The sequence below is a fragment of the Peromyscus leucopus genome, chromosome 14 (genome assembly GCF_004664715.2).
Source record: "Peromyscus leucopus breed LL Stock chromosome 14, UCI_PerLeu_2.1, whole genome shotgun sequence".
Classification (NCBI taxonomy): domain Eukaryota; kingdom Metazoa; phylum Chordata; class Mammalia; order Rodentia; family Cricetidae; genus Peromyscus; species Peromyscus leucopus.
In genome coordinates, this window is record NC_051075.1 from 84,018,951 (window position 1) to 84,044,960 (window position 26,010).

The 26,010-nt window shown below is 45.4% G+C and overlaps 1 protein-coding gene across 1 annotated transcript in view; it reads left to right on the forward strand.

Moving 5' to 3' along the window:
* Positions 1-10,923, forward strand: part of Ptprn2 (protein tyrosine phosphatase receptor type N2) — a 719,135-nt gene extending 708,212 nt beyond the window's left edge. Inside the window, exons 22-23 of the mRNA XM_028880925.2 lie at positions 2,656-2,729; positions 9,408-10,923. Of these exons, the coding sequence (XP_028736758.1) occupies positions 2,656-2,729; positions 9,408-9,479 (146 nt within the window). The 3' untranslated portion in view covers positions 9,480-10,923. The remainder of the gene's footprint in view (positions 1-2,655; positions 2,730-9,407) is intronic.
* The last annotated feature ends 15,087 nt before the right edge of the window (positions 10,924-26,010 follow it).

The following is a 26,010-nucleotide window of genomic DNA, read 5'->3' on the forward strand; positions in this document are numbered from 1 at the left end:
AGAGTACAATTTGCCTGACTTCATTCTCTGTACGGGTTTCATTGTGAAATGGCAGCCAGCATCTGCTGTGCCCTGTGAGTAACACAGGGGGGCTGGCCCCTAGACCCGTGCTCACCCCCATCACAGACAAGTAGGAAGACAAGGAAAGAAGGCCAGTGGCCTTGAATTGGAACCCATGCACTGTCTTCACGACATGACACAGAACAATGTCTGTGGTTCCATGGTCTTCCTTGGTTTCAGAAAGGTACCTCAAAAGACATCTTTTTAGTAGTCGTGACCATTCTGATGAGAGTGTGTTCACCAGAGCTGGTGATCTTCCTGTGGCAGCCTAGGTCATAGCCTGCTGCACAGGAACACCACTGGCAGCTCAGGTGCCCAGGACAGCTGCACATGCACAGGGTAGAACAGATGGCCTTAGATGTGTCAAAGTCTCACTTCTAACTTGGTGGCTGAGGCACGTGGGCAAGCTAATAACTTGTGACAGGAAATGCTATGTTTTCCCAGTTGTGACCCCCTCAAAGTCCTCCCTGTCCTGTACTCAGCTGGGTCCGGGTCCCATAATGTAACCAACCACTCTGCCCTTGGGCAGGCTGCTGGCTCTGACCAGTTTCCCTGCCTCTTCCATGGGGAGGGAGACAGTTCTTGACCCACTTTGCCACATTCTGCTAACAATGTGATCACCATGGGCTAGATCTATGTGGGGTCTGCTAGTGGTTCCTGACCTACTGGGAGGCTGTACCTGCTCCTCCGACTCCCACAGCATTCTGGGTTACTATGGACACTTCCTTCCCCACACTAACCTGCAACAAGCTCTTAGGTAGGCTGCTGCCTGCCTCAGCGCTGTCTACCACAGCAGACATCTTCAAGTTTTCTGCCCATGACTCCTTTATGCCCGAAGAATTTTTACATAATCACAGGCATATAGACACATGAGAAAGGCATACAAATCAAACAATTTTTGCTGGAAATAAATCATAAAGAAATGTATTTTAAAATAATTCATTGGTAGATGTATAATTTATCATTTGTTAAAGACTAAAGCAAATTTGCATGCTAGTGTTTGTTTTTACATAAATAAATAACTCTTGGCTGAATATTTGATGCTGCATGGCATGGAGTTTCTTCAGTGTTTCCAGAGTGGGTCAATATTTTGATTTTATAATTGTCGAGGCCAAGAACATGGCTTCTCATAAATACGTAGTAGAAAAGAGCAGAAGTATGTTGAGAATCATATCAGGGATCATCAGAAATGCTATCCTAATTCCAAGCCAAAATTCCTTTAACAGTTTTATTTGAAAGTCAAGTCAGTAACTCAAATAGCCTTTTTTAAAAATTTAAACATTCTAGCATAGTTTGGTCCAAAGATATACTAATTTGATGCCTCCATGCTGAGGAATGACAGTAGGGAAATATTTTTAAAATCTTTGTTTTCTGTAATTAACCCACTATTAAGTAAGCGCAGAAAACTTTGCATGTAGAGTGAAGACATTGTAATTCATGACGCAGAACTGTCTCCAGTATGAGCCAAGCTGATGTTCTCTGTGGTGTGGCATGACATGTGCAGCACAAACACATGTTGTATGTTCAGAATCACGTGAACACACACAGTGTAGCTGAGGCAACCGCAGTTGGAAATGCCACCAATACTTTACGCATTTAATTTTGAATTAATTTTTGGTTGTTGCACATTCTGAAACCTTTCATCATCGCCAAGTTTTTCTCAAGCCACAGTGAGTTATGTGAACCCACATGGGGCCCATAGTTTGAGAAGCTGGCTACTAGAGGGTGGGAAAATGACTCAGCAGCCCATAGCACCCATGCCCAGCACCCACACAGGGACTCGCCCATCTAAATAATCTAGTTCCAAAAGACCAAGTGCTCTTCCAGCACCCATGAGCACCAGGCACACACACGGTACACACACATACGTGTAGGCAAAGCGCTCACATACATATAAACCTGGTTTTAAAAAGAGAAGAAACTTGGTAATAAAGGACAGCAAGATAGAAAGACAGAGTATGTGTTAAATTAACAAGATTGTATTCACACCTCACAGCCTGTTTAAGGGCGGCGGCGTCACCTAGATGGGTGCTGGCTAGAGAAGACGGGGTTCTCCATGGAACCACCTACCATGAACGCAGCATGGGTACATTCTTGTCTTATCTTCAGATCTAGGGCTCTCATTTTTAGGAGGCAAGGAATTGTACATTGAAAAGCTAGTATTCAGCTATAAAAGATCAGTCTAACCTTTCATATTTTAAAGAGAGAGTAATCCTAGGCAATCAAGATTGAAGTGTGTGTCCTTTCTTATGATTTGGTGTATCCTTTATACACACACACACACACACACACACACACACACACACGCACACACACACACACCGATAAAGCTCTAGCTGCTAGTGGGTATCTATGCAGGCATCTTATAACAGTTTTTCAGCCCAGCATTCTTGAATTAATGCTAATGAAAGCTGCCCTGGCCTTATTTTTCTAGATGAACACTGGAATTGCTGCTGCCTGCCAAGCTGCTGAAGGATGAGTGTAATAATTTTCAATTGGCCTCTTCGCCCAAAGGGAGCCGATAGCGGGAGATTGGCAGATGCAGCGTGGATTATCTTGTGCACTGAGCTCAGCCCAATTTGTGATTTGTTGCAGGTGCTAAAGAGATTGATATCGCAGCGACCCTGGAGCACTTGAGGGACCAGAGACCAGGCATGGTCCAGACAAAGGTACTGTCAATCAATCCTCCGGGACTTTAAATGTATTAAAGGTGCCTCTCCGCGTGATTTTCCTGAGAGCAGAGAGGGGATGAAGCCGGACTTACATAAGCCATACACAATGGTTCTGGTCTGGGTGGGCATCATCCAAGTCAGTCCCCAGCAGGCAGAGGCACAGGGGCTGTTCCCAAGAGGTTCCTCGCTATTCCAGGAGCCACTCAAATGCTTTCAACATCTTAAGACTCAGTTAGACCCAACCAGTTGAAACCCCAACTATTACTCTCTACCAGATTTAGCAGAGGGGACGAGCATTGCATGGCATGCAGTCAGAAGGTGTATGGACTAAGGGTAGAACTCGGGGCTTCACACATGCTAGACAGGCCTCCTGCCACTGAGCTGTAGCTCCGGTCAAGAACTACATCTTTATAAAAGTGACCAATCCCAGAACCTACCCAGAGGAGCACCTCCAAACACTCTGCCTGCCTTCGTCCCCAGCATCCTCAGCCACCATCATGCCATGCAGCCATCACCAGGATTGAGGGCACCAGACCAAGTAGGTCTGAAAAATAACACAGACTTATCACAGCATGACTGCAAACAAAAGCTTTGTTCTCACGCTCACAGGACCAGCTGTGTGGTTGATGCAACCTCTCATTCTCTCGACATTCCAAAATTGTCTGCCCCAATGGCAAAGCCCTCACCGATTGTCCCAAAGATGGATGTATATCATAGGATATAGCTCCTCCTCATTGTTGGTGTATTCCTGACCCCAGAGGCCCTGACATCCACATACATGTGAAGTTGCCCTTATGAAATTACCTCAGCAACTCAAGTACCTCAAGTTATAAGAACTCTTACTTGCAGGGGGTGGGCTTGGAGAGATGGCTCAGATGTTGAAAGCACTGGATGGATGCTCTTGCAGAGGACCCAGGTTCAATTCCCAGTACCCATATGGCAGCTCAGAACTATCTGAAACTCCATGGGATCCCTAGCTCATGATACAGATGTACTTAATCCCTCTGTAACACATGGTAATTACTAAGCCCCCCCCCCCCCCCGCTTTCTGCTCTAATGCTGAGAAGTTGGGCACCGTAGTCTCTGCAGAAATGCTGAGCCTGACAACATTGGACTGAGTAGGTTGTAACTGACATATTATTTCTTAAAATCCCTCTCTGAGTTGTCTGCCTGGGTCTCATTGCCAGTGTTAACCGGAGCACTGAGGCGAGATCAACCTGACCCTCTTAGAGGTCACAGAGGTGTTGTAAGCAGGAGAGCAAGGTCTCTTAAGGGACCTGGAGCTTCCCAGTGGAAGCCTCACCTGCCAGGTCCTTCCTCCCTGGATGTGGACTCTGTGCTGGGCAGGCTCTATGCTGCCTGGCTTTATTAGTTTCCCCTGTGAGGCAGGATATTATTGTGAATGACCATTGTAAACTACATTTTGTCCTTTCCTGGGTATTTATCTAAAAGTTTGTACTTAGTTTAGACTTGTAAAAACAATGGGGCTGGGGAAACAGCCCAATGGTTAAGAGCACTTTCTGCTCTTACAGGGGACCTAGGTTTGATTCCCAAAACCCATGTCAGGCAGCTTACTACAGCCTATAACAAGGGGCTCCAACTCCCTCTTCTGGCTTTTGTGGACATCCACACATATGTGTGCATATACATTCACACAAACATATATGCATAACCAATTGAATCTTTTTTAAAGCAAAAATGCAGATAACCTCCAGACCACGCCTCCCCTCAGTTCCCACCAACATTAACACCCCATGGGTAACCACAATACAGTAGTTAAAACCAGGGGTCACCATTAGACCACAGACTAAGCAGACCACACCCATATCTGTGCCTACCCATAACCTCTTGTAGAAACAGTCATTCCAGAATTGCCAGGCATGGAACACCTCCTCCCTTCATCTTCTTTGGTCTATGATAGGCTAGTGATCCATAAACTACCTGTTGGTCAAGTTCCTTAGATGTCCCTTGGTTTTCAGGCAGGTAGATTTCTTCCCCAGTTGTCTGCCATCATTAAAGTGTGTCTGCAGGTCTCCCCACTGCGGAACGTTTCCCCTCCATAATTGCTCAGGGTCCTGTGGGAGAGACCTCAGTGTCCTGGGGCCATGTGTATGTCTGTCACTATCTGGAGTGAGGCTACCAAGACAGGTATGTCATAGGACAGTGGCTATTAGTGACAAGTGACCCACAGGCTTTGTGCCCTTGGAAAGGAGGGCCACCTAGCTAGTGAAAGGCCATGTGGGGCACCACCCTGGAGCAGGCAGCTCAGAACAAGGCAGCGGCTGGTAATGGTAGGAAAGTCAGGGACACTTTGGCCCAGGAATACAAAGTGAATCCTGCCTCTGGAGCCACATTCTGCTTCAGGGAGTGTACGGGGAATATAATCCAGTCTCTTCCATCTGTGCCAATGCGAACCTTACAGCTCAGAGTGCCCAGAACGTCAGCTGGTTTTATGAGGGATCTGCACTAATCCCAAGGGAAAGTGTGTGCCAGAAGGAGAGGAAATGCCCGACTCATCACAGGAAGAGAGCCATCCAGCTCTCAGATATCAGTATCTGGTTGCCAAAGCCTGCTTGATGTTGTCCAAGTCAGGCCCCTGCCTCAGTGCTTTGTGGCAATGGAGATATTATTATATTATTAATAATTATACTGATTATTGCTGTGGAGTGTGTATTCACTTCCACCCAGTGTTGACACACATCACTCTAAAGCCCACTTGCTCCAGCCCTGCAGAGGGCTCACAGGGTGACACAAGGCTCAGGGACCAAGTCACCCATGCAGCCTGCTCTCTGGTGGATGGTGACAGGATTTGTCCCCTCCCTCAGGCTCCTGTGTCCATGGCAACACAGACGTCACCATCCTTCCACATTCATGGCACTTCCCCAGATTCACTTTGTGACGCCGAGCTCCTCTTGGAACTCTAGTTTCACAAAAACAGAAAACTTACTGGGACCAAACGGTGCCGTGCTGGCTAACACTCCTCACACAAGCCAAAAGCAGGTCGTGGGCGTTCAGTTCACAGGAAGGCACTTGATCGGGCCCGTCATTTGGACCTGAGGAAAGGTGAGGACCACTGATTGGCACTGACCACGAGCCTGGATGGGCTGGAGATGCCTGACAGCATGTTCTCATTGCTAACGCGAGTCGAAGGGTAGCAGCTTTTCCCCTTGGAACCTAGGCCAGTCCCACACACAGAAAACAGCTGACAGATGCCTGCCCGAGCAGCATGGACAGAGAAGAGACACCAGGACACACAGAGGCTTGGCCGCCTCTGAGGATTTAGCCAGGATTAAGACAAGAGCTCCAGTAAGGTGCCGCCTCTGATCGTGAGTTCACATCTAGGGCAGCCACTCCCGATTCTGCCAGGCGAGAAAGGCGCAGGCCTTGAAGAAGGGGGGCAAGGTGTCAGGGAGAGCTGCACACACCCCATCCAGGCGGGGCTCAGGCTACTCCTTGCCTCAGCTGTGTCCCTTCCCCAGGGCAGGGCGAGTTGCCATAGTAACTAAGGGCTTTAACCCTTTCATTCCCGTGGGTTTGTTTGAATTTGGTTTTCGTTACTCGTGTAGGTTGTGTGGAGGAAAGGTTTCTTTGGGGTGTTCCTGTAAAGTATTTCCCTCATGTTCACCCCACTCTCGTTCTTTTCCTTCCACAGCCTTAATCGCCCCCTTTTTGTTTTTACGTCCTTTTTCCCCCTCCCACCATGAACAAAAGCATGTAATACTTCTTTCTGTGGGACTGGCTCATTTCATTTAGTAAGTGGTCTCATGATTTCCCTATGTAGCCCAGGCTGTCCTTGAATTCATGATCATCCACCTGCCTCAGTCTCGAAGTTCTAGGATTGCAGGCAGGTGCCACCATGCCCCTAGCCTGTGATACTTCCTCTTCTAGAACAGTGACCAGCCTGTCCTACAACCCAGAAGTAAGCACGCTGTGCTCACCAAGATGGGCACACCTGAGGGTATGCATGACAGTGTGCAAGTAAGGAGCACACAGTGAACTTCCCACTTGGCATGCGTGTGAGAATGAGGTTTGCATGTGGATACATGGAGATGCATGAGTGGGTGTGTGCGAATTTATGTGAATCTGTAAGGTATGCATGAGTGAGTGTGAGGGTGAATGAGTCTGGTGGGGTGTGAGTCGGAGATGTGAGTGTGTGGGGTGGGGAAAGTGAGTGAGTGTGAGTGTGCATGGGTGTGAATATGGTGTTAATGTATCTTGAAGGGTGTAAGATGTGAATGTGATGTGAGTGTATGAATATGTGTGTATGTATGTGAGTACATGGTGCTCAGTGCCCACTCACCCTTAGCATCTCATTCCTGCATTCTAACACCATTCCCTTTTGTCTTCTGCTCCACGAGTCCACCCTTCCGACACCCTGTCAACCTTCTCATCAGCGACACCAAATGGAGATCCCAAGTCTCTAGAAAAGGGACACTGGCCTCAGATGTGTTCTGCCTTTCCTGATAGGCTAAGCTTGGACCAAGAGATGATGATTCAGTCAGGGGGTTCTGGGTCATACCCAGAAGTGACCCAACCCACTATTTCATGTCCCACACTATAGTTTTTCAGTTCCCTGTCTCCATCTCCCCATGTCTGTCTGTCTGTCTCCCTTTTTATCTCTCTCCCTCATTCCCTTCTCTCTCTCTCTCTCTCTCTCTCTCTCTCTCTCTCTCTCTCTCTCTCTCTCTCTCTCTCCTCCCCCTTTCTCAGAATCTCTGTTTTTTCTTCTCCATCTCTCTGTCTCTCCTTATTGTTCCGTCTATCTTTCTTGCTACGATTCTACTTCTCTGTCTGTCTGACTCAGTCCCCACCCCACCCGTTCATACACACAATGAGGCCACCCCCACCTCTCCTGGTTCTGTCCTCCAAGATATGGGCTAGTCTATCATCGTGAAGAGGGGTAGCAGTGACACAGAGAGACACTGGGTCTTAGGTCCCCTTTCAGCACCTCCTAGGGAAGTGCCTCCTGTCAGGTGTGGAGACCTCAGGGTTGTAGGTGCGGGCATCACACTTCACTGAAGCTCTCATTAGAATGAGGGATGACAGTTTTCATAGCAAGCACCCAAGCAGAAGGATTCAGATGTAAGCATAGTTACAACTGAATAACCATCCCCCTGCCCTGAAGTCTCCAGCCACCACAGCCCAGGAAACTGTGGGAGGGGGGCAGACTTTCCTTCCTGACCAGCTCAGCTGGCCCACACAAGTGTCCTCCCATGTCACAGGCTGGCCTGGTGAGAGGTATTTCTCCCTACCCAGCAACGACATGCAACAACACCTGCACTGACCTGAGCTTCTCCAGGTGTGGGGCCAAACTGGAAGAGACCAGCAGATCTGCTTGATATAAACAGAATTTTAGCTGCTTTAAAAACTACTCCTTTGCTCAGAGGAACCCAGTGTTCTTTCTAATGCCCTTCTGCAGCATGTCCAGCCAGCACCAGGAGATGCATGGTTCTTCCTGCCCTGGCAACTCCGTAGATGTGCTTTATTCTGTAGATGCAGCTTCCACTGGTTTTTAAATGTTTGCTGGATATAGATTCCCATTGCAAATGTGCTACTTTTACCCACCCCTGGGGCCAGATGATGCCACTCCAATTGTGGGCACAGCCAAGGGTGGTGGATAGGTATCAGTGAGTCCAGTGTTTGGGAGACAAGACTCAAGAAGATCTTAAGACTGGCCTGAAATAGAGTCAGTTACATGTCAACTGGGCCACAAAGTAAAACCCCATCTCTGTGTGGTAACACCACAGTAGAGCAGGGGCTGGCACCAGCCACAGCCACAGCCACTAACGGTCCAAATGTGTATTACCGTGGTGAAGCAGGGGCTGGCACCAGCCGCAGCCACAGCCACTAACGGTCCAAATGTGTAATTCCGTGGTGAGGCAGGGGCTGGTGCCAGATGCACACAAGTGCAATAAGTTTGTAAGTGTATACAGGGCTGCTCACAATCTGTGACTGTTACCTAGGGAACAGCATGCACAAATTATGATGTCTGTGACTCCGCAGTGTGATCAGCCAGTGCCTGATGCCACCAGGGCTTTGAGCCACAGAGTCAGCAATGCTTTGTAGAGGCTGAGAAAGGAGAGGATGGCCACCCACCTCCATCTGAACTTGAAAAGAGACAAGCTTGTTCTCTCTCTCTCTTTCTCTCTCTGTCTCTGTCTCTCTCTCTCTCTCAGCAGAGAAAATAGTCCTTACCATGATGTTCCCATGGATGCTCACTAGCTAGCTAGGGGCCATGTCCCTTTCCACTTGCGAGAAGGTGTAGGAGTCGCTGTCCTAAGAGGTCCATGGATGGCAGGAGGGACCTGACAGAGATGACCTGTCTATTTCAGAAGCAGTAGTTGCATCCCGCTTCAGCATCACTGTGGTGGTGGACGCAGTAACAGCCATGGCCAGCTGGCATCTGTATCCACCCCCACCCCATCTACTGAGGCACCTGGATGTGGTGACACATTGCAAAGACAGGTGACTCCTGTCCCCACTACGGCTATGGAAGTGCCTTCCAGCAATGGGAGCAAGCCTTTGCAGTCCCCACATCCAAGGGTCACAATCTAGGTCAGCAACCCAAGAACCCTCCTTCTGACCACTGTTTCTGAAGCAGTTTCTTCCAGGTTCCACTGGGGTGGGAAGAGAACTTCTGTCACTCAGCGACCTTCTCCCTCGTCTTTTCCTCAGGAGCAGTTTGAGTTCGCACTGACAGCTGTGGCCGAGGAGGTGAACGCCATCCTGAAGGCCCTTCCCCAGTAGGCACGGAAGCCGGAGCTGGCGGGACCCCACCACGAGTTCTTCTAGGACCACAACCGGATGTCGTTTCTGCAGCTTCTGGCAGTAACAGGGTCCTTCAGGCTCCACAGTCAGTGCGGGTGGCTGGTTAGGTGTACTTCTGTTTAACTGAATAGCAGATGTGTGGAAACACCCAGTTAAGAGGGAAGGAGAGACTCGGCACATTTGTATCAAGGTCTTGACAAAAATTCCTTTTCCCTAAAGCACACTTTCACATTGTTGTATCAATGACACAGTAATTAGAAATCCTCCGTGGCCTCCGTGGGAGTGCGCTTACATCTGTCAGTGGCTGGAGAAAGGGTGGATGGGCCAGCACAGCCAGCAAGACACCTATTGGGAACCAGCAGGTGGAGAAACACATTTGACATTTGTCTGTAAGACAGTCTCACTATCGGGAGAAATCTCTGGGAAGGAGATCAGCGTCCTGCACCCCTGGGGCGTGTGACAAGGGTGTCATCGCATCCTTCTACCCATTCCTCCTGAAGCACCCTCAGCAGAGTGGTTGATCATGTCCACCCCATGTGGACCCTAAGGGCAGACACCTTTTCCCTCCTGGAGTATGGTCACTGTATCTGCTCCAAATGCAGGGACCCGGGTGATAGCTCACCCTTGCACTCTTGCACAGTTATAGAAGAGCCCAGCCCTGAAGTGCATTTTTAATATTAATATTCTTGTTTCTGCATTACAAGAACAGGTGCCCATGGTACACTTTCCTCGAAGTGACAAAACCAGATTGAGTATGGTATTTAGCAAGCTCCGAGGGTCCCCGGGAGTAAATGCCCCCCATTCTGCCCCACCCAGGAAGCACCCCAATGTTACTAGCATCAGAAAATGTCTTTGATGCTCCTACTCCTGGAAAGAAGGCTGGGAAGCCCCTTTGGCTCTGCTTCCTCCCACCTCCCAGAAGACTTAATGAAATGCCTGCTCACTGGATGATCCAAATTGCCAAAGCATTTGGGCATTGTACTTACCACCTCCCCACACAGAGGAAGGAAGCCACTTCAGGAAAGGCAAGTGCCCAGAGTGCCAGGCGCTAGTGCCCAGAGAGGCAGAGCACATTGCTGTGAGCCCCAGTTCGTAGGGTTGAGTCTGAAAGACGCCCGTCTCCTGTGTCCCCATTGCTTCGTCCCCCTCAGCCTTGACATTTCAAGTTGCAGTGTGGCTGCCGAGCAGGACGCGATGCCACATGCTGTCATGTCTCTAGTTGTGTTGTATCCCTGCCCAACATCTCCGACACTTCTCTCCCAAGTCATTTCCCCCTATCTGGAATTTAAATAATAATCAATAGAAATGAATTTATCTGAATATAGGAAGCATATACCTAATTGTAACTTCTTATGTTTAAAGGAAATCCTTAGTGTGATATACAGATATATTTAATTGTGTCATATTAAACCTTCTGATTTCATATTGGATGGTCTTTATTTGGGAAAGCAAGAGCAGTTTTGTCCCATGGGCACCTTTCATTTCCTGAAGATGCAAATCCAAGCATGGCCCCTTCTAGGGAGACCAAGGAACACCACTGACTTATCTTCTGCCCTAGATGCATACCCGGGATTCTGTATCACTGAGATTTCACTCCTGAAAAGTTACTGAGCAACTGTGTGATGTCCATAGCCAGAGGTCTGGGCCACACTTGGGGCATGTTGGTGTCTGAAGGCCATGCTGCCATAGGGGTCATGCCAATCTGAGTGACCTGCACTGCCACCTGGGACCATGGTGACATCCAGGCCCAGGCTGCTGCCAAAGGGACATGCATGGGTCTGTGGCCCTACAGCGGTCAGGGTCTGAGTTGATGACCATGGCTCCTGTTACCATCAAGGGCTGTGCGGATGGCATAGGTCTGGTCAGCCACCTAAGACCATGTCCGTGTCTGAGGACCATGCTGCCACTGGGGCCATACTGATCTGGGTGTCCAGTGCTGCCACTGGGGGCCATGAAGACATCCAGGCCTGGGCTGCTGCCTAGGGCTATGTCTGGGTTTGTAGCCCTACAGTGGCCGGGTCTCGGGTGATGTCTATGGTTCCTATTACCACCAAGGACTCTGCAGATGCCCAGGGTCTGGTCAGCCACCTGAGACCATTTTGGTGCCCAAGGCCACACTGCTACCAGGGCCATGGTGACATCCAGGCCAAACTGCTGCCAAGGGCCATGTCTGGGTCCATGGTCCTACTTCAGCTAGGGTTTGTGGTGATGTCCATGGCCCATGCACCTCGCCTGGGCAGCACACTGGAGCTAACCCTGTGTTTGGGGACACAGGTGAGCCAACCCTGAGGGCGTGAGAGCAGGAGAGCTGACCCCCACCCCCCTGCCATCTGCCATGTGAAGGCCTGGGTGAGAGAAAGATGCCCTCTCCCCTCACCCATTACCACCTGCGGCAGGTAAGAGAGGTGGCTCTGGGGTCACAAGAACGAGAGAGCTAGCCCTGACCCTCCCTGGCTGCAGCACACAAGAGAGCATCTCTGCACAGAGAGTGGACTCTACACCCCATCTGGGCAGCACACCAGAGCTGACCCTGTTGTCAGGGACACAGGTGAGCTAGCCACGAGGGAGCTAGCCAGCAGGAGAGCTAAACCCCACCCCTTGCATTGGATACCCACTACAGCAATCAGGAGAGAAGGTCCTGCCCCTCTGCTGGGCAAAGCAGTAGAGCTGGCCCTGGTGTTGTGAGTGTGGGTGACCCGGATCTGAGGCCCTGAGAGCAGGAGAACTGGCCCTGCCCCTAGCCGCAGGCTGCATTGGGTGATCTAGGTGAGGCAGTGCTGGAGAGCTCTCTCCAGGATAGCGATGATGAGGGAAAGCTGGTGGGCTGACCAACCCAGTTACCACCCAGGCCCAGAACCAGGGCTATGAGTTGGCCCGCTCCAACACCTCATCTATGAACTGATGGAGCATGTGAAGAAGACGAACCTACAGATCCAAAACAGCAGGATCTCCACGACACAGGACATCCAAGAGGAGTCCCAGTGAGAGCTCAGTATCAGTGGTACCACAGAAGCCAGAGGCCAGAACAATGACTCACGGCAATGAACACTTGCAAGTAAAGATGAATGAACTAAAACATAAACTGTGTGATTCAATGTGTCACACTACAGCTTCCACGACAAGATTCCTCTCTCTCTCTCTCTCTCTCTCTCTCTCTCTCTCTCTCTCTCTCTCTCTCTCTCTCTCTCTCTGTTTTGTTTTGTTGTTTGGTTTGGTTTTTGGTTTTGCTTTTAAATATGGTTTTGTTTTGGGGGGAAGGTTGCCAGGGCAGAGGGCAGATGCAAGGGGATGAGGAGATAAGTGGGATAGAAATGCATGGTGTGAAATCCACAAAGAATCAATGAAAGTTTTTTAAAAAGTTACTGAGCAATCACTAAGGGCTGCGGACCTCCCCTGGTTGGGTGCTGTGCTCAAAGTCACCCCCAGCTGCCATCAAAGCTTTGCCCCACCGAGACTGGTCCTTCCGTCCCCCCACATTAGCTATGCCAGCCTCCCATGTCACAGGGAAGCACTCCAGCACAGCTCAGCTCCAGTGATGGGACAGACTCGGCTGGGACAGGACTTCCTGGCTTCCTTTTCTTTCCTAAGAATAGTAAGCCATTTTCTTAATAACATTTTTAGTTAATGTACAAAATAATGAAATGAGTTTCATCGTGGCAATTTCATGTGTGAACACACATGCACAAATTCCTCATATGACAAAATGTATTGTCTTTCTGATTCTCGTTTGCTTAACATGATCTCCTGTTCTATTCATTTTCCTGAAAATTGTGTAATTTTGTTAAGGCAGGATGAAAGGTCATTGAGTTCATGTAATACATTTCTATCAATTAATGATCCTCCAGGATGAATCATATTCCGGCTGTTGTAAAATGTGCAACAAAATACATGGATCTCTATGTCACACTGACCTAAAGTCCTTGAGTTAACTGCCCAAGGAGTGAGGTAGCTGGATATTAAGGTGGTTCTATTTTTAGTTTTTGGAGATTTCCATGGTTGCTAAACACTAGTTTATACCCCCACCACCAGTATCTAAGGGTTTCTCTCCCTGCAACTTTGCCAGCGTTTGTTTTCTGTTGTAAAATACATATTTATTTAACACGTTTGCACCTTTGCCTGCATGAGTTTGTGTCCCACATGCATGCAGGAGCCCATGGGGGCCAGAAGATGCCTTGGAACTGGATCTGTAGGCAGTTGCAAGCCACCATGTGGGTGCTGGTAATGGAAGCCCAGTCCTCTCAAGAGCAGCAGCACTTATAACGCCCAAGCCATCTCTGAAGCCCCACTTCTTCTCCTGGTGACTCATTCTGACTGGGTGAGAAGAAACCATGCCATTTTAACAGGCATTTCCCTGACAGCTAAAGATTTTGGCTATTTTTCAAATGTTCATGGGCCACTTGCCTTTTGTTTTTTGAGAACTCTCTGTTCACTTTTCCATTTATTAGGTAATTTTGGTTTATGAGTATTTAATTTTTAGATCATTATAGATTCTAGATATTAATCCCCTGTAAGATATATAGCTGGCAAAGGCCTTCTTCCTTTCTGTGGGCTCTCTTTACTCAGCTAACAGTTTCCTTTGCTGTTTCCCACAATCCCATTTTTCAAATTATTGGGATTATTTCCCATGTCACTGGAGTCTTATTCAGAAAGTCTTTACCTATGGTTGTGTCTTGAACCCTATTCCTCTAGAAGCCTCAAAGTTGAAAGCTCATATTAGGGTCTTTGGTCCGTTCAGAATTGATTTCCTGCAGGGTGAGAACTCTGGGTCTAGTTTCATTCTCCCTGTGGAATCCAGCTTCCCAGTGGCATCTCTTGAAGTTTCAATATACATTTAAGACATTTGTCAAAAATTAGGTGTTTATAGACTGCAAGCTTACCTCTGGCTCCTCTACTCTGTTCCCTTGTCTACATGTCTGCTCTTGTGCCAGAACCATGCTGCTTGTGTTACTATGGCTCTGCAGTATATTTTCTTTTTGAAAGTGTGTGTGTGTGTGTGTGTGTGTGTGTGTGTGTGTGTGTGTGTGTGTGTGTGCTGAGAACTGGGCTCTGATCCTCTAGGGAAGCAGCAAGCATCCCTAACTGCTGAGGTATCTCTCCAGCCCTGCATCATTTCCATCAGGCATTGAGAAGCTTCTGCCAGGTTGCTCTACTTGGGGTTGCTTTGGCTATTGTGTTGAGTGCTTTCATATGAACTTTTGGATTGTTTTTCGAGTTCCGTGAAGGAAGTTGTACTTTTATAGGGATTACGCTACATCTATAGGTTGCTTTTAGTAATTTAACCATTATTTCAGTACATATTCTGTTCACCCACGAACAAGACAGAGCTTTCCATCCTCTAATGTCTTCAATTTATTTCTTAAACGTTTTAAAGTCTTGATTATGCAAGTATTTCATGTCCTTAGTTAGGTTTATACCTAGGAATATTTTGGATTTTTTAGAAGCAATATGAATTTGAATTTTTCCTGATTTCTTCCTTGGCACACTTGTTATTACGATATAGGAAATTTAGTAGGATTTGTATATTAATTTTGAAATCTGCTGCTCTTCCGGGAATGATTGTCATATTTCAGAGTTTCCTGGTGGAGTGTTCAGGATCCTTTGACTACAGGAACATGTCATCTGGACATAGATACAATTATACTTTCGTGTGTCCCTTTCACTTCCTGTCTTATTGCTCTTGCTAAGACTTTAATTACTGTGTGAAGAGCAGAGGAGATACTCAGTGAATTTCTGATTTTAAAAGAAATGTTTTCCGTTTTTCCTACTTCATATATACTTCAACATTCAAATAATGTTGACTATAGGTTTTGTGTGTCAAAATACTAAAAGTATAGTTTAATGGAGGAGGAGTAGATGGGGGAGTGGGAACAGAGAGGGGACGGGAGAGAGGGACTGAGAGAAGGGAGGGGAAGCTGTGGCTGGGGTATAAAATAAATAAATTTATTTTTAAAAAGTATAGTTTAAAAGAAAAAAGTGGGGGAAACAACTTTCAAAAAATAAAGGAAAGGTGAATTTTTGGTACAGCTTCCTCCTGTGACTTTAAAGTTAGATGTTGGGTAGATACAGAGAGGGTCGGTTGGTCTGTAGGCTCTTGTGCTTCCTAGGAGTTATGCCGGGTTGAGGCTGTCTTCCCTTTCATCACAGCGCTGCACTTTAAACTACTAGCTGCCTGGCCACAGGGCTGTAGCCTGTGGGGGATTCTGTTTCCCCCAGACAACGGCTCTATTGCTTCCCCTAAAGGTAGCTTTAACTAAAGCGCTATCCCTATTGTTCTAATAAAGCTTGAGATTCAAAGGCTAGGGTGAAAACCTGTGAGCTCAGAGAGTTAGAGCAGCGACTGGCTAGCTCTCTCTCTTAGCGGGCGTCCCTGGAAACCTCTCTCCCTCCACACCACCCCAACTAACACACCCACACTATGCTCCTCCCTACGACTTCCTGTCAACTGATTGCTAACCCTGACTCTCAGAGCCCAGGTTAATTTTATTTAATTAACACAAATGCAGCACGTCTTTACATAGCTAAACAAATGCACCATAAACAAATGTAACACATCTTTGCCTAGTTAAACAAATATTCCACAGCATGCCACAGCTGTCTTCACAGTAGTCGCTGCCTTTCTTTGTGCACCAGAGGCCCCTACTGGCCACACTTAGCTTTTCAGTCTGCGGACTTGGAAGTTTTGCCACCCCCTGAAACTCCCCAGTTCATACCACCTGTGATAGCTAATGTTCTAGCTCAGGGAGCTCCCAGGGAAATTCAGAGGGGAAAGCAGCCACAGCACCACACCGAGAGCTGTCTCCACCCTTTTATACCCTGCTAGTGTTACACACCCTGCAGGGGGATGAGGGCATGGATATCTGTAGCCTGCAGGTGCTTCAGAGTTCCTAGTTTCTAAGGCAATGAGTCTCAGGATGCATTAGTGGCTCCACAGTGCTGTGCTCAATCCTGGGGCTATCAGCTTTATTCTGTTGATGGGATCTGCTTCCAGACACTAAGGATGGAGCAAGCTTTCCCTGTGAGTGCACTTCACTCCATCAGCCACGTCTCCTGCACCTGTGTCTTTTGGCGTGCCAGCATTTGGTCCTGGCTCTCCACAGCTGCCTCCTGTGGTTGTCTCTCACCTTAGGATTGGGTCAGGTTGATTTCAGGCTCCATGAAGTAGCTCTTGCCTGTTCTTAGGCCCCCTGGAATGACACAGTTTTGAAGGAGGGTTTTCTCTGAGTTGAGAGGAATGAAAATTCCTCCTCTCCACTACTGGTCCTTCTTGCTAGGGATTGTTGTGTCACCAAGACCATGGATCTGAGGTTTGCAAGACTCCATGCTTGCCCTGAGGGTGGTACTGCCAATTCCTTCTCCTCATGGCCACTGCTGCTCTTCTGGATGAGGTTTCTGCTGCCCTTCCCTCTCCCAAGAGGGGAGAGCTGGATGCCACTTTTTTTCATGCATTGCCTGTTTTTTCTGCAAATCTTGTGTGTCTCATGCTCTTTCATTCTTTGGAATAGAGTCTGTTCTTTCTTATCTTGGATGCTCTTCTTCCCCAAGCCACATGGAGGCAGCTTCTTTCTTAATTTGGCACTTTATTCTCAGTTTCTTTTCATCTATTTCATGACTATTTTTGCCTAAAATAGGGAAAAATGAATGTCAAATGAGTTAGTTCAGGCAAGGTCAGATCATTCCTGAACAGAGCCCACCAACATAAGAGGCCTGGTGTTCATTTCTTAAGCCTCCATTGCACCTGCCTTGCAGCCCACTTTGGTCCACATGTCCCTCTTGGACTCCCCACCCTGATTTTGCATCATCACCTCCCAGCAGTTCAGCTTTTACAGTATCATAAAACTGTGTCTTAATTACGTTTCTATTGCTGTGACGAAACACCATTGTTGGGATCATCTTTTTGTACACTGTGAGGATATGTTTCTGTCCTTCCTCACATGCCTAAGGCACCTGCTATTGGTTTAATAAAGAGCTGAGTAGTCAATAGCTAGGCAGGAGAAGATAGGTGGGACTTCCAGGTAGAAATAGGAACTCTGGGGAAGAATCTGAGGTGCAGAAGATTCACTAGCCAGACACGGAGGAAGTCAGAAAAACAGTATGGAAGAGAGATAACAAGCCACATGGCAGAACATAGATGGATATAAATGAGTTAATTTAAATTTTAAGAGCTAGTTGGGAACAAGACTAAGCTAATGCCAAGTTTTTATAATTAATAGAAAGTCTCTGTGTCATTATTTGGGAGCTGGCATCCAAAGAAAAACCTGCTATATACCATGACCAAGGCAACTTATAAAAGAAAGTATTTAATTGGACTTTTGATCTCAAAGAATTAGAGATCACAATGGCATGGTGGCAGGATCAGCTGAGAGTTCACATTTTTATCCACAAGCAGGAGGCAGAGAAGGCATATCAGGAATCATAGCTGCCTCAAAGCTGCCTCCAGTGACATACCTCCTAATCCTTTCCAAACAGTTCCACCAGTTAGAGACAACGTATTCAAACATATGAGTCTATAGGGGCCATTCTCAATCAAACACCACAGACTGTCAATCAGGTCATTGCCACAGAGGCTGCCGACTGGTGGGTAGCAACTTAAACCAAGCTTTAGCTTCAGAGAAGGGTCGTGAGGAAAACCAAAATGTCTTGTCAAGACTCCACTCCTGCTGAGGCTACTGAGGAAAGCTGGACAGTGTTTAACTATTAGCCAACCTCCACAGGAAGCAAGAAGTCATCAGAAGGAAGTCAAACCCGTGTGGGAGCAGTATCAGCACCGAGTCCCACAGGCTGGACCCACGCTCGGGAGCTGTGGAGACAGCTTCAGGCACAGTGTCCCAGTGGGCATTTTATAGCCAGCTCTGGAAACATACAGAGCTTGTGCCATCTGCTGGCTTGAAGTAAGCAGAACACAGATACTCTTAGGGTATCTGTTGCTGTGAAGAGACATCATGACCACAGCAACTCTTATAAAGGAAAACATGTAATTGGGGTGGCTTACTGTTCAGGGGTTTAGTCCATTATCACAGTGACAGGACAAGGTCGTGTGCAGGCAGAGGTGGCTCTGGAGAAGGAGCTGAGATTCCTATATCTTGATCTAAAGGCAATGGAAAGTGAACTGTTCTACTGGTCATAGCTTGAGCATAGGGGACCACAAAGTCCACCCCCACAGTGACACACTTCCTCCAACAATGTCACACCCACTCCAACAAAGCAGCAGCTCCTAATAGTGCCACTCCCTTTGGGGGCCATTTTCTTTCAAACCACAGCATTTTACTCCCTGGCCCTTAAAGGCTTGTAGCCATATCATAATAAAAAAAAATTAACACAAAATCTAAATGATCTTTTAATTTAAAAAAAAAACAGAACCAGATATTGGGGTAAATACTGAAAATTCAGAGAGACAAAGGAACAAGCCATTGCCACACCTTACCTCTAGGACTCCACAGCCTGAAAAAGCTCCACCCAAAAAAGCTTTTGTTCCTGTCTCCTCACGCCTTATATACCTTTCTCCACCCAGCCATATTACTTCCTTCTTAGTGCTGGGATTAAAGGTGTGTGCTACCACTTCCTGGCTCTATTTCTCTCCTAGACTGAGTCAATCTCATGTAGTCCAGGGTAACTTTGAACCCACAGAGATCCAAACGAATCTCTGCCTCCTGAGTGCTAGGATTAAAGGTGTGTGCCACCACTGCCTGGCATCTATGTTTAATCTAGAGGCTTGTTTTGTTCTCTGATCTTCAGGCAAATTTTATTAGGGTATACGATATATCACCACATTCCCCCCTTTTTGTCTAAAATAATAAAAGGTTATAACTAATATAAGAAAAACTATATACAATAAGTACAATAAGTATATACAATATATACAATCAAGAATTACATTAACAATGTCCAGTCCATAAACATTTGACAATTTCAGAGAATATACTCCATTATCTATCCTATTTTGGTGAGTCCAAAATGTTGTACCTAATTCACCTTCTATCCTTATTATACTATCACTTGTATTACCAACCCAAAATTATCTTTTGATGTCTTTCAAACTTATATACTTTACACCTCTTTAGTGAGTTTCTTTTCTGAATTTGTTAACAAGGAAAACTATAGCTATCTAATCTTCAACTCTCTCAGAAACCAGAGAAAGAAATATTAACTAAGTAAGCAGGAAGTGTAAGCAAGCAACTTCAAAAAAAAAAAAAGCAGAAACAATTGAGTGCCTGGACAGTCACCCAAGGTTCCTCTGCAACATTGCAGCATCCATCTTTGGCCTACAGGTCTGGCATATCTGACAGACTTGTCTGTGAAGCAGGATTTTCTCAAGGGCCTTCCTACCTTGTCTTGGCAAAGTTTGGCAGTCCTTTCTTTTGTGTGCTGCTTGTCCATTTTGGACAGCATACTCTCAGCAGTCAAGGCAAGAGTACTTTCTTGCCAAGTGGTGAACTTTTGCCATAAAGAAAGCAAACTTGATATGGAGTTTCTTCAATGGCCATCATCTTCTCTGAAGCAGATTGATACTGCCAGGAGCAGACATGTGTCTATAGTCATTAAAAAAGAACCTATATTATTAAAACATCTTAAATGCCATATTTTGTAGAACTCTGAAGTGTTTGAAGATGACCTGTCTATCTAAAATATATTTCTGTTTGACCTTGAAATACACCTAATATGACTACAAGTTTGATTATAATAACTAACTACTAACTTTCATTTCTTTATATCCTAATTAGTTGGTAATAATAACTTTCAAGGACTAGTAATTTACATTACATTGTTAAATGAGCTGTATAGTTACAATACCTTGAACAAGAGTAGAAATATATATACAATATATTCTAACAAAAATAATCTCAAATTTTTATCAATATAAACAATTTGTATAAAGTATACAAAAATCTAATCCAATGTAAATATTTAAAACTAGTAGCTGCTTTTTAAAAGTAGATTCAATAATCTACCCTTTTATCTTATCATTTCTATATAATAAATTTCTATATCATATCCCCCTTTCTTCTTTTAGAAAAGATTGACCATGACCAATAACAATTTTTAACCAACCCCTAAACAAAGACAAACATCCATAATCCATTTTTTGGGAATGTGGCTATAGTTTTCTAGGCTACTTCCTGCTGACTAGGGGCTCTGGTAGTCTTATGGGGACACAAAGAAAATGTAGGATTATGGTCAAGTCCTGACTGGAGTAGTCTGTGAGGCTGGATCATCTCAGCTAGCCATCTCAATATTGTCATGAGCATTTTGTAGACCAAAGCTGATCTTTGGGTGGTGTTTGTCAGCTTAATGATGTTATCATTGTCCCAATGTAATCATCATTGTGGGGTCCCATCATCTTTTTGGAGACTTCAAAATCTTTTTCATGGGACATTTTTTTCTGGATGATTTGTCCTTTTTCTTCATATGTCTAATTTGTCCAGTGTTCTTCAGATTCCTTAGCCTTCATTCTCCTGAAAGGCAAAAACAAAACCCTTCCCCAACCCTAAACTTTGGGGAGTTTCCAAATCTAATCTTTATCAATTTTGATTAATGGTTTCTTCTTAAATTTTTGTCTTATTTTGTAAAGCTATTCTATCATCCAGAGCAGTATGTTTTTTTTACAATAGGCATTCGGTTCTTTAAATGCTCTGGGAGGAGTTTCTTCCATGATGACGGGAAAGGACTGAATGGAATTTGACATGGGAGCCTGCAAGAGGGAACTCCTCAGGGAGTTTCCTGACAGCAAAGGCAAGGGATTACCTTGTCTGCCCCTTGTTGATCCACATTCCTTAGTCCAGTGTCTGCCTTTACCACACCTTCTGCGTAATCCAGAAGGTGAGGGGTTTTTTTTTTTTTTTTGAGATTATTTTTAGCAAAAAATATTGTTTCTAGGAATACCCTAGAAACAATAGTCCCTTTTTAGGTGACCTTGTTTACCACAATTGAAACATTTGACATTACTATTTTTTTTCAAACCTCTGTAAATCACCTCTCCTATCCAAGCATCATCATGGTCATGACATTCGATATTGATTGTATCTCAGATCCATTCCTCCAAAGGTGCTGATCTTGCCTTTAATGGTGTAATTACCCCCTTTGCATTGTGCATTAGCACTTTCAAAAGCCAAAGATTCAATTCTTATCTGCCTAACTTCTGAATTTGGTATCATTCTATTTACTGCTGAAGTTAGTTCTGAATTTGGTATCATTCTATTTACTGCTGAAGTTAGTCTCTAAGAAATCAGTGAAGGTTTCTTTTGGGTCCTGCATAACTTTAGTAAATAACTCAATGTTCTTTCTTACTTCTTCAATTCTGTCCCAAGCACAAAGCCAGGGTATGGTCATCATATAAAGATTGTCTTTGTATATTAGCATTATCTCCCTCTCTAAGAATTTGATTTGGGGAGAATTCAATACCTCTAGCCCTATATAATTGTTCAATGGTTTTAGCTTCATGCTTCCACCAGGTCCTCCATTGTAATGCAGGACCAGCCTCTAAGACTGCTGTAACCAAATCTCTCCAGTCTTGAGGGATAATCCTTTTACAAGTTGACCATGAGTTTAGCATCTGCTTCATGAAAGGTGAGTGTGAGACCATATGAGACTATTGCTTCTTTGAATCTCCACAAATCTAACAATTGCACAGGAGTCCAATCAGCTGGTAAACAGTCTTGGGGATATCTATCATTTGGCAGTTCCTGTAAGGTTACTGGATAAATTAAGGTTGGCTGTTTTGAAAGCCTTAGGCTGTTTCTCTGTAACCTTATAATGTAATGCTGACATTGGTTCTCCTTTAAATTCCTCTGTCTGGGTCTGAATATCTCTATGATCTGTTTTAACAGATTTCTCTAAAACTTTTATCTTGGCACTCATGTTACCCAACTTTTTTATTGATAAAATAGAGATGATCAAACAAGCAATATTTATAATTGACATTACATAAATCCCATCTACATTAATTATCCTCTCATTCCACTTTTAGAACATCAATCATATTATCAAACAGAGACCAAACTCCCTCCACTGTAAAAATGTTTCTCAACTTTAATGTGGGGAAAAAACTTTCCTTTAACGAATTCCTTCCTTTAAGAAATCCCAGTTGACTCACCAAATTTGCTGACAACATCAATTCAGATGACAGTGTAGCAGCAACCCAAGGAAGGGGTTCCAGAGAAAGCCAAAACCCACTGGGAGAGGAAAGAAGTGAAAGATCCAGCCATCTGCACAGGGGAAAATGTGCAAAAGTGGCTAACTCCTGCAGTTTTTGAAGCCCCAAAACCTATGGAGTTTGCTGCAGAGAGGCTGTAACAAAACCTAACTGGCAGGGTGGGGACTCTGGCCCAGGTGGTGTAGAGATTCAGCTTAAGTCACAGGCAAGCAGCTTTTTTATGAATTCATGTCCCAAAAGGTGGATGCCAGATGTTGTACAAAATTAAAAAGGTCTTTTAATAAAAATGGTTTCAGTCCAACTTCAAAAGTCCCCATAATCTATAGCAGTCTCAAACTTATTTTGAAAGGCTAAAGTTCAAAGTCTCTTCCAAGATTCATGCAGTCTCTTAACTGTAATCCCCTGCAAAATCACAATCAAGAAGCAGATCACATACTTCCAACATATAATGGCACAGGATATATATTACCATTCAAAACATAGAGAAGGGAGCATAGTGAGGAAATATTGGACCAAAGAAAGACTGAAAACAAGCTGGGCAAACACCAAACCCTGCATCTCCATGTCTGATGTAAAAATGTTCTTCAGATCTCTAACTTCTTTCAGCTTTGTTGTCTGTAAAACCCTTCCCTCTGTTGGGCTGGTTCCACTCCCTATTAGCAGCTCTCCTTGGCAGGTATCCCATGGCTCTGGGGTCTCCAATATCTTGGAATCTCTGAGGAAATCAGACTTCACCTTCACAGCTTCATGCAACAGCATCTCTAGGCCTTCATTCAAGGGTACCCCTGACACATGCCTGTCCTCAGTGGCTTTCCTTAGTCACTCTGACTCTAAAGCCAGAAGCACGTGGCCAAAGCTGCCAAGTTCTGCTGCTTGCTGGGTCTGGAACATGGCCCCCTCATTCAGTTACATCTTCACCAGCTTTCTGTTTTCCAGGGTTTCCTTTGCTGACTAAGCCTGACTGTCCTTGAACTTGCTCTGTGGACCAGGTGGCCTCAAACTCAAAGATCTGCCAGCTTCTGCCTCTGAGGTGCTGGGATTAAAGGCATGCACCACCACACCTGACTCTAAGCTTTTCTTTAATTCCTTTTTACAAGTTGGAAACTTAGCTGGGTGGGATCCTGCCCCGAGGTCACCTTTCCCTTTATTCTGTTTTTTAACCTGTTTATCTCCTTGAACACAGGACTTAGCTCCATTCTACCTTCTGGTGCTCCTTTTCTCCTCAAATTGTTCATTTTGTATTTTTCCTTACTAATCTTGCTTCTTTTCATTATAAATCTTCATTTGAGTTAACACTAATAACCACATGACAGAGTCTGTACTAGGCTGTTTTGAGAATTCATCTGCCAATGGAATTAATCCAAAACTCTTCAATTTAGCCACAGGCAGACTTTTTGGACAAAGACAAAAAGCAGCCCCTTTTTTTGAGCCAGGGCCTCACAGTTCATCAAGTTACACTCAGCACCACTGCCTTCCATGTTCCTATTATGATAGATAGCCCATTAATCAGCACTTCAAGTGTTCAACTGCTTTTCTAATCCACAGTCCCAAGTTCCATATTTCTTCAAAAAAATCATGGTCAGGCCTATCACAGTAATACCCCAGTTCCTGGTATCAATTTCTCTTACGGTTTCTATTGCTATGAAGAGACATCATGACCATGACAAGTCTTATAAAGAAAACATTTAATTGGAGTGGCTTACAGTTTAGAGGTTTAGCTTTTTATCATCATGGTAGGACATGATAGTATGCAGGCAGACTTGGCACTGGAGAAGGAGCTGTGAGATTCCTACATCTTGATCTACAGGCAGCAGGAAGTGAAATGTCTCAGTGGTCATAGCTTGAGCATGGGGAACCTCAAAGCCTACCCCCACAGTGACACACTTCCTCCAACAATGTCATACCCACTCCAACAAAGCCATAGCTCCTAATAGTGCCACTCCCTTTGGGAACAATTTTCTTTCAAATCACCACAGATAGCCACTGAGGGCTCCTGATGCTCACCACAGGAGCACCTGGTCATTATGGTGCTCTGTGTCCTTGGACAGCTGTCTGCAACTGGGTAAGGCACAGCTCCCTCATAAATAAGCTCAGTGTTTATGCACTGAGGAGGCAAGGTGGGCAGCAAGACACAATCTGAGCATGGCTTACCCATCATGATGAGGGATGAGTTCCAACCCGAAGCACAGGTCCTCAATTTCTTTGTTTGCTCATTGGGAAAGATACCACACATCTTTTCTACCACATATAGTAGTCTAGACAATCAGTGACACAAAAGCAACATGCCCCATACATGGTGTCTGCTGGCCCAGTGACCAGATATACAATGTAAATGATGTTCTGTGGCCGTTTGAAGCCCAGGATTAGGAAAGGTGAGAGAGGCTTTTCCACCATGGGGCACAGTATGGCCAGCTACAAAAATGACAGTCAGTAGCCAAATTAATTAGCAATGGTATTCTTGTGGTGGGTTAAGGCTGAGACACCAGACATGAACTTCCTTAACAATGAAGCTCCTATGCTGCCCTCTGGGGAATACCTCTGCCCTATTCCTAATTCTTGGGCCTCTGGTTTTTCCAGATGGACAAGAGCAGAAGCCAACCATCTGATTGATGACATTACATGTTAAGCATCACTGCAGAGGCAGGGCTTAAATGATTCTTGCTGGTCATCTGGAGTGAAGCTTTGTTGCTGGAGAGCTTCTCTCCAGGTCCCACCAAGCCCCGCAGTCCCACAACCCATGAATAAAATAATCACTCAGACACTTATATCACTTATAAACTGTATGGCCGTAGCAGGCTTCTTGCTAACTGTTCTTACATCTTAAATTAACTATTTCTATAAATCTATACCTTGCCACGTGGCTGGTGGCTTACCAGCATCTTTACATGCAGCTTGTCCTGGTGGTGGCTGGCAGTGTCTCCGCCTCCTTCTTCCTGTTCCCCCAATTCTCCTCTCTCCTTGTCCTGCCTATACTTCCTGCCTGGTCACTGGCCAATCAGTGTTTTATTTATACAGAGTGATATCCACAGCACTTCCCCTTTTCTTCTTTTTTTAAAAAGGAAGGTTTTAACTTTAACATAGTAAAATTACATAAAACAAAACAATTATTGAGCAAGAATTACAGTTACAATATTAAAGAAGATTTCTTATCTATCTTATATTTGTGAGTTTAAAGTTTTATATCTAACTTGTCTTTTATCATAACTGAGGAAATTAGAACTATCTAGTCTTCAACCACATCAAAGACCTCAGAAGGATATAATATTACCTGAGAAATGGGAGAAGGATGTAAGCAACTTTCAGGAGTCTTGCAGGGTAGACAGAGACAGCTGGCAGCCTGGACAGTCACCTAATGTTCCTTTG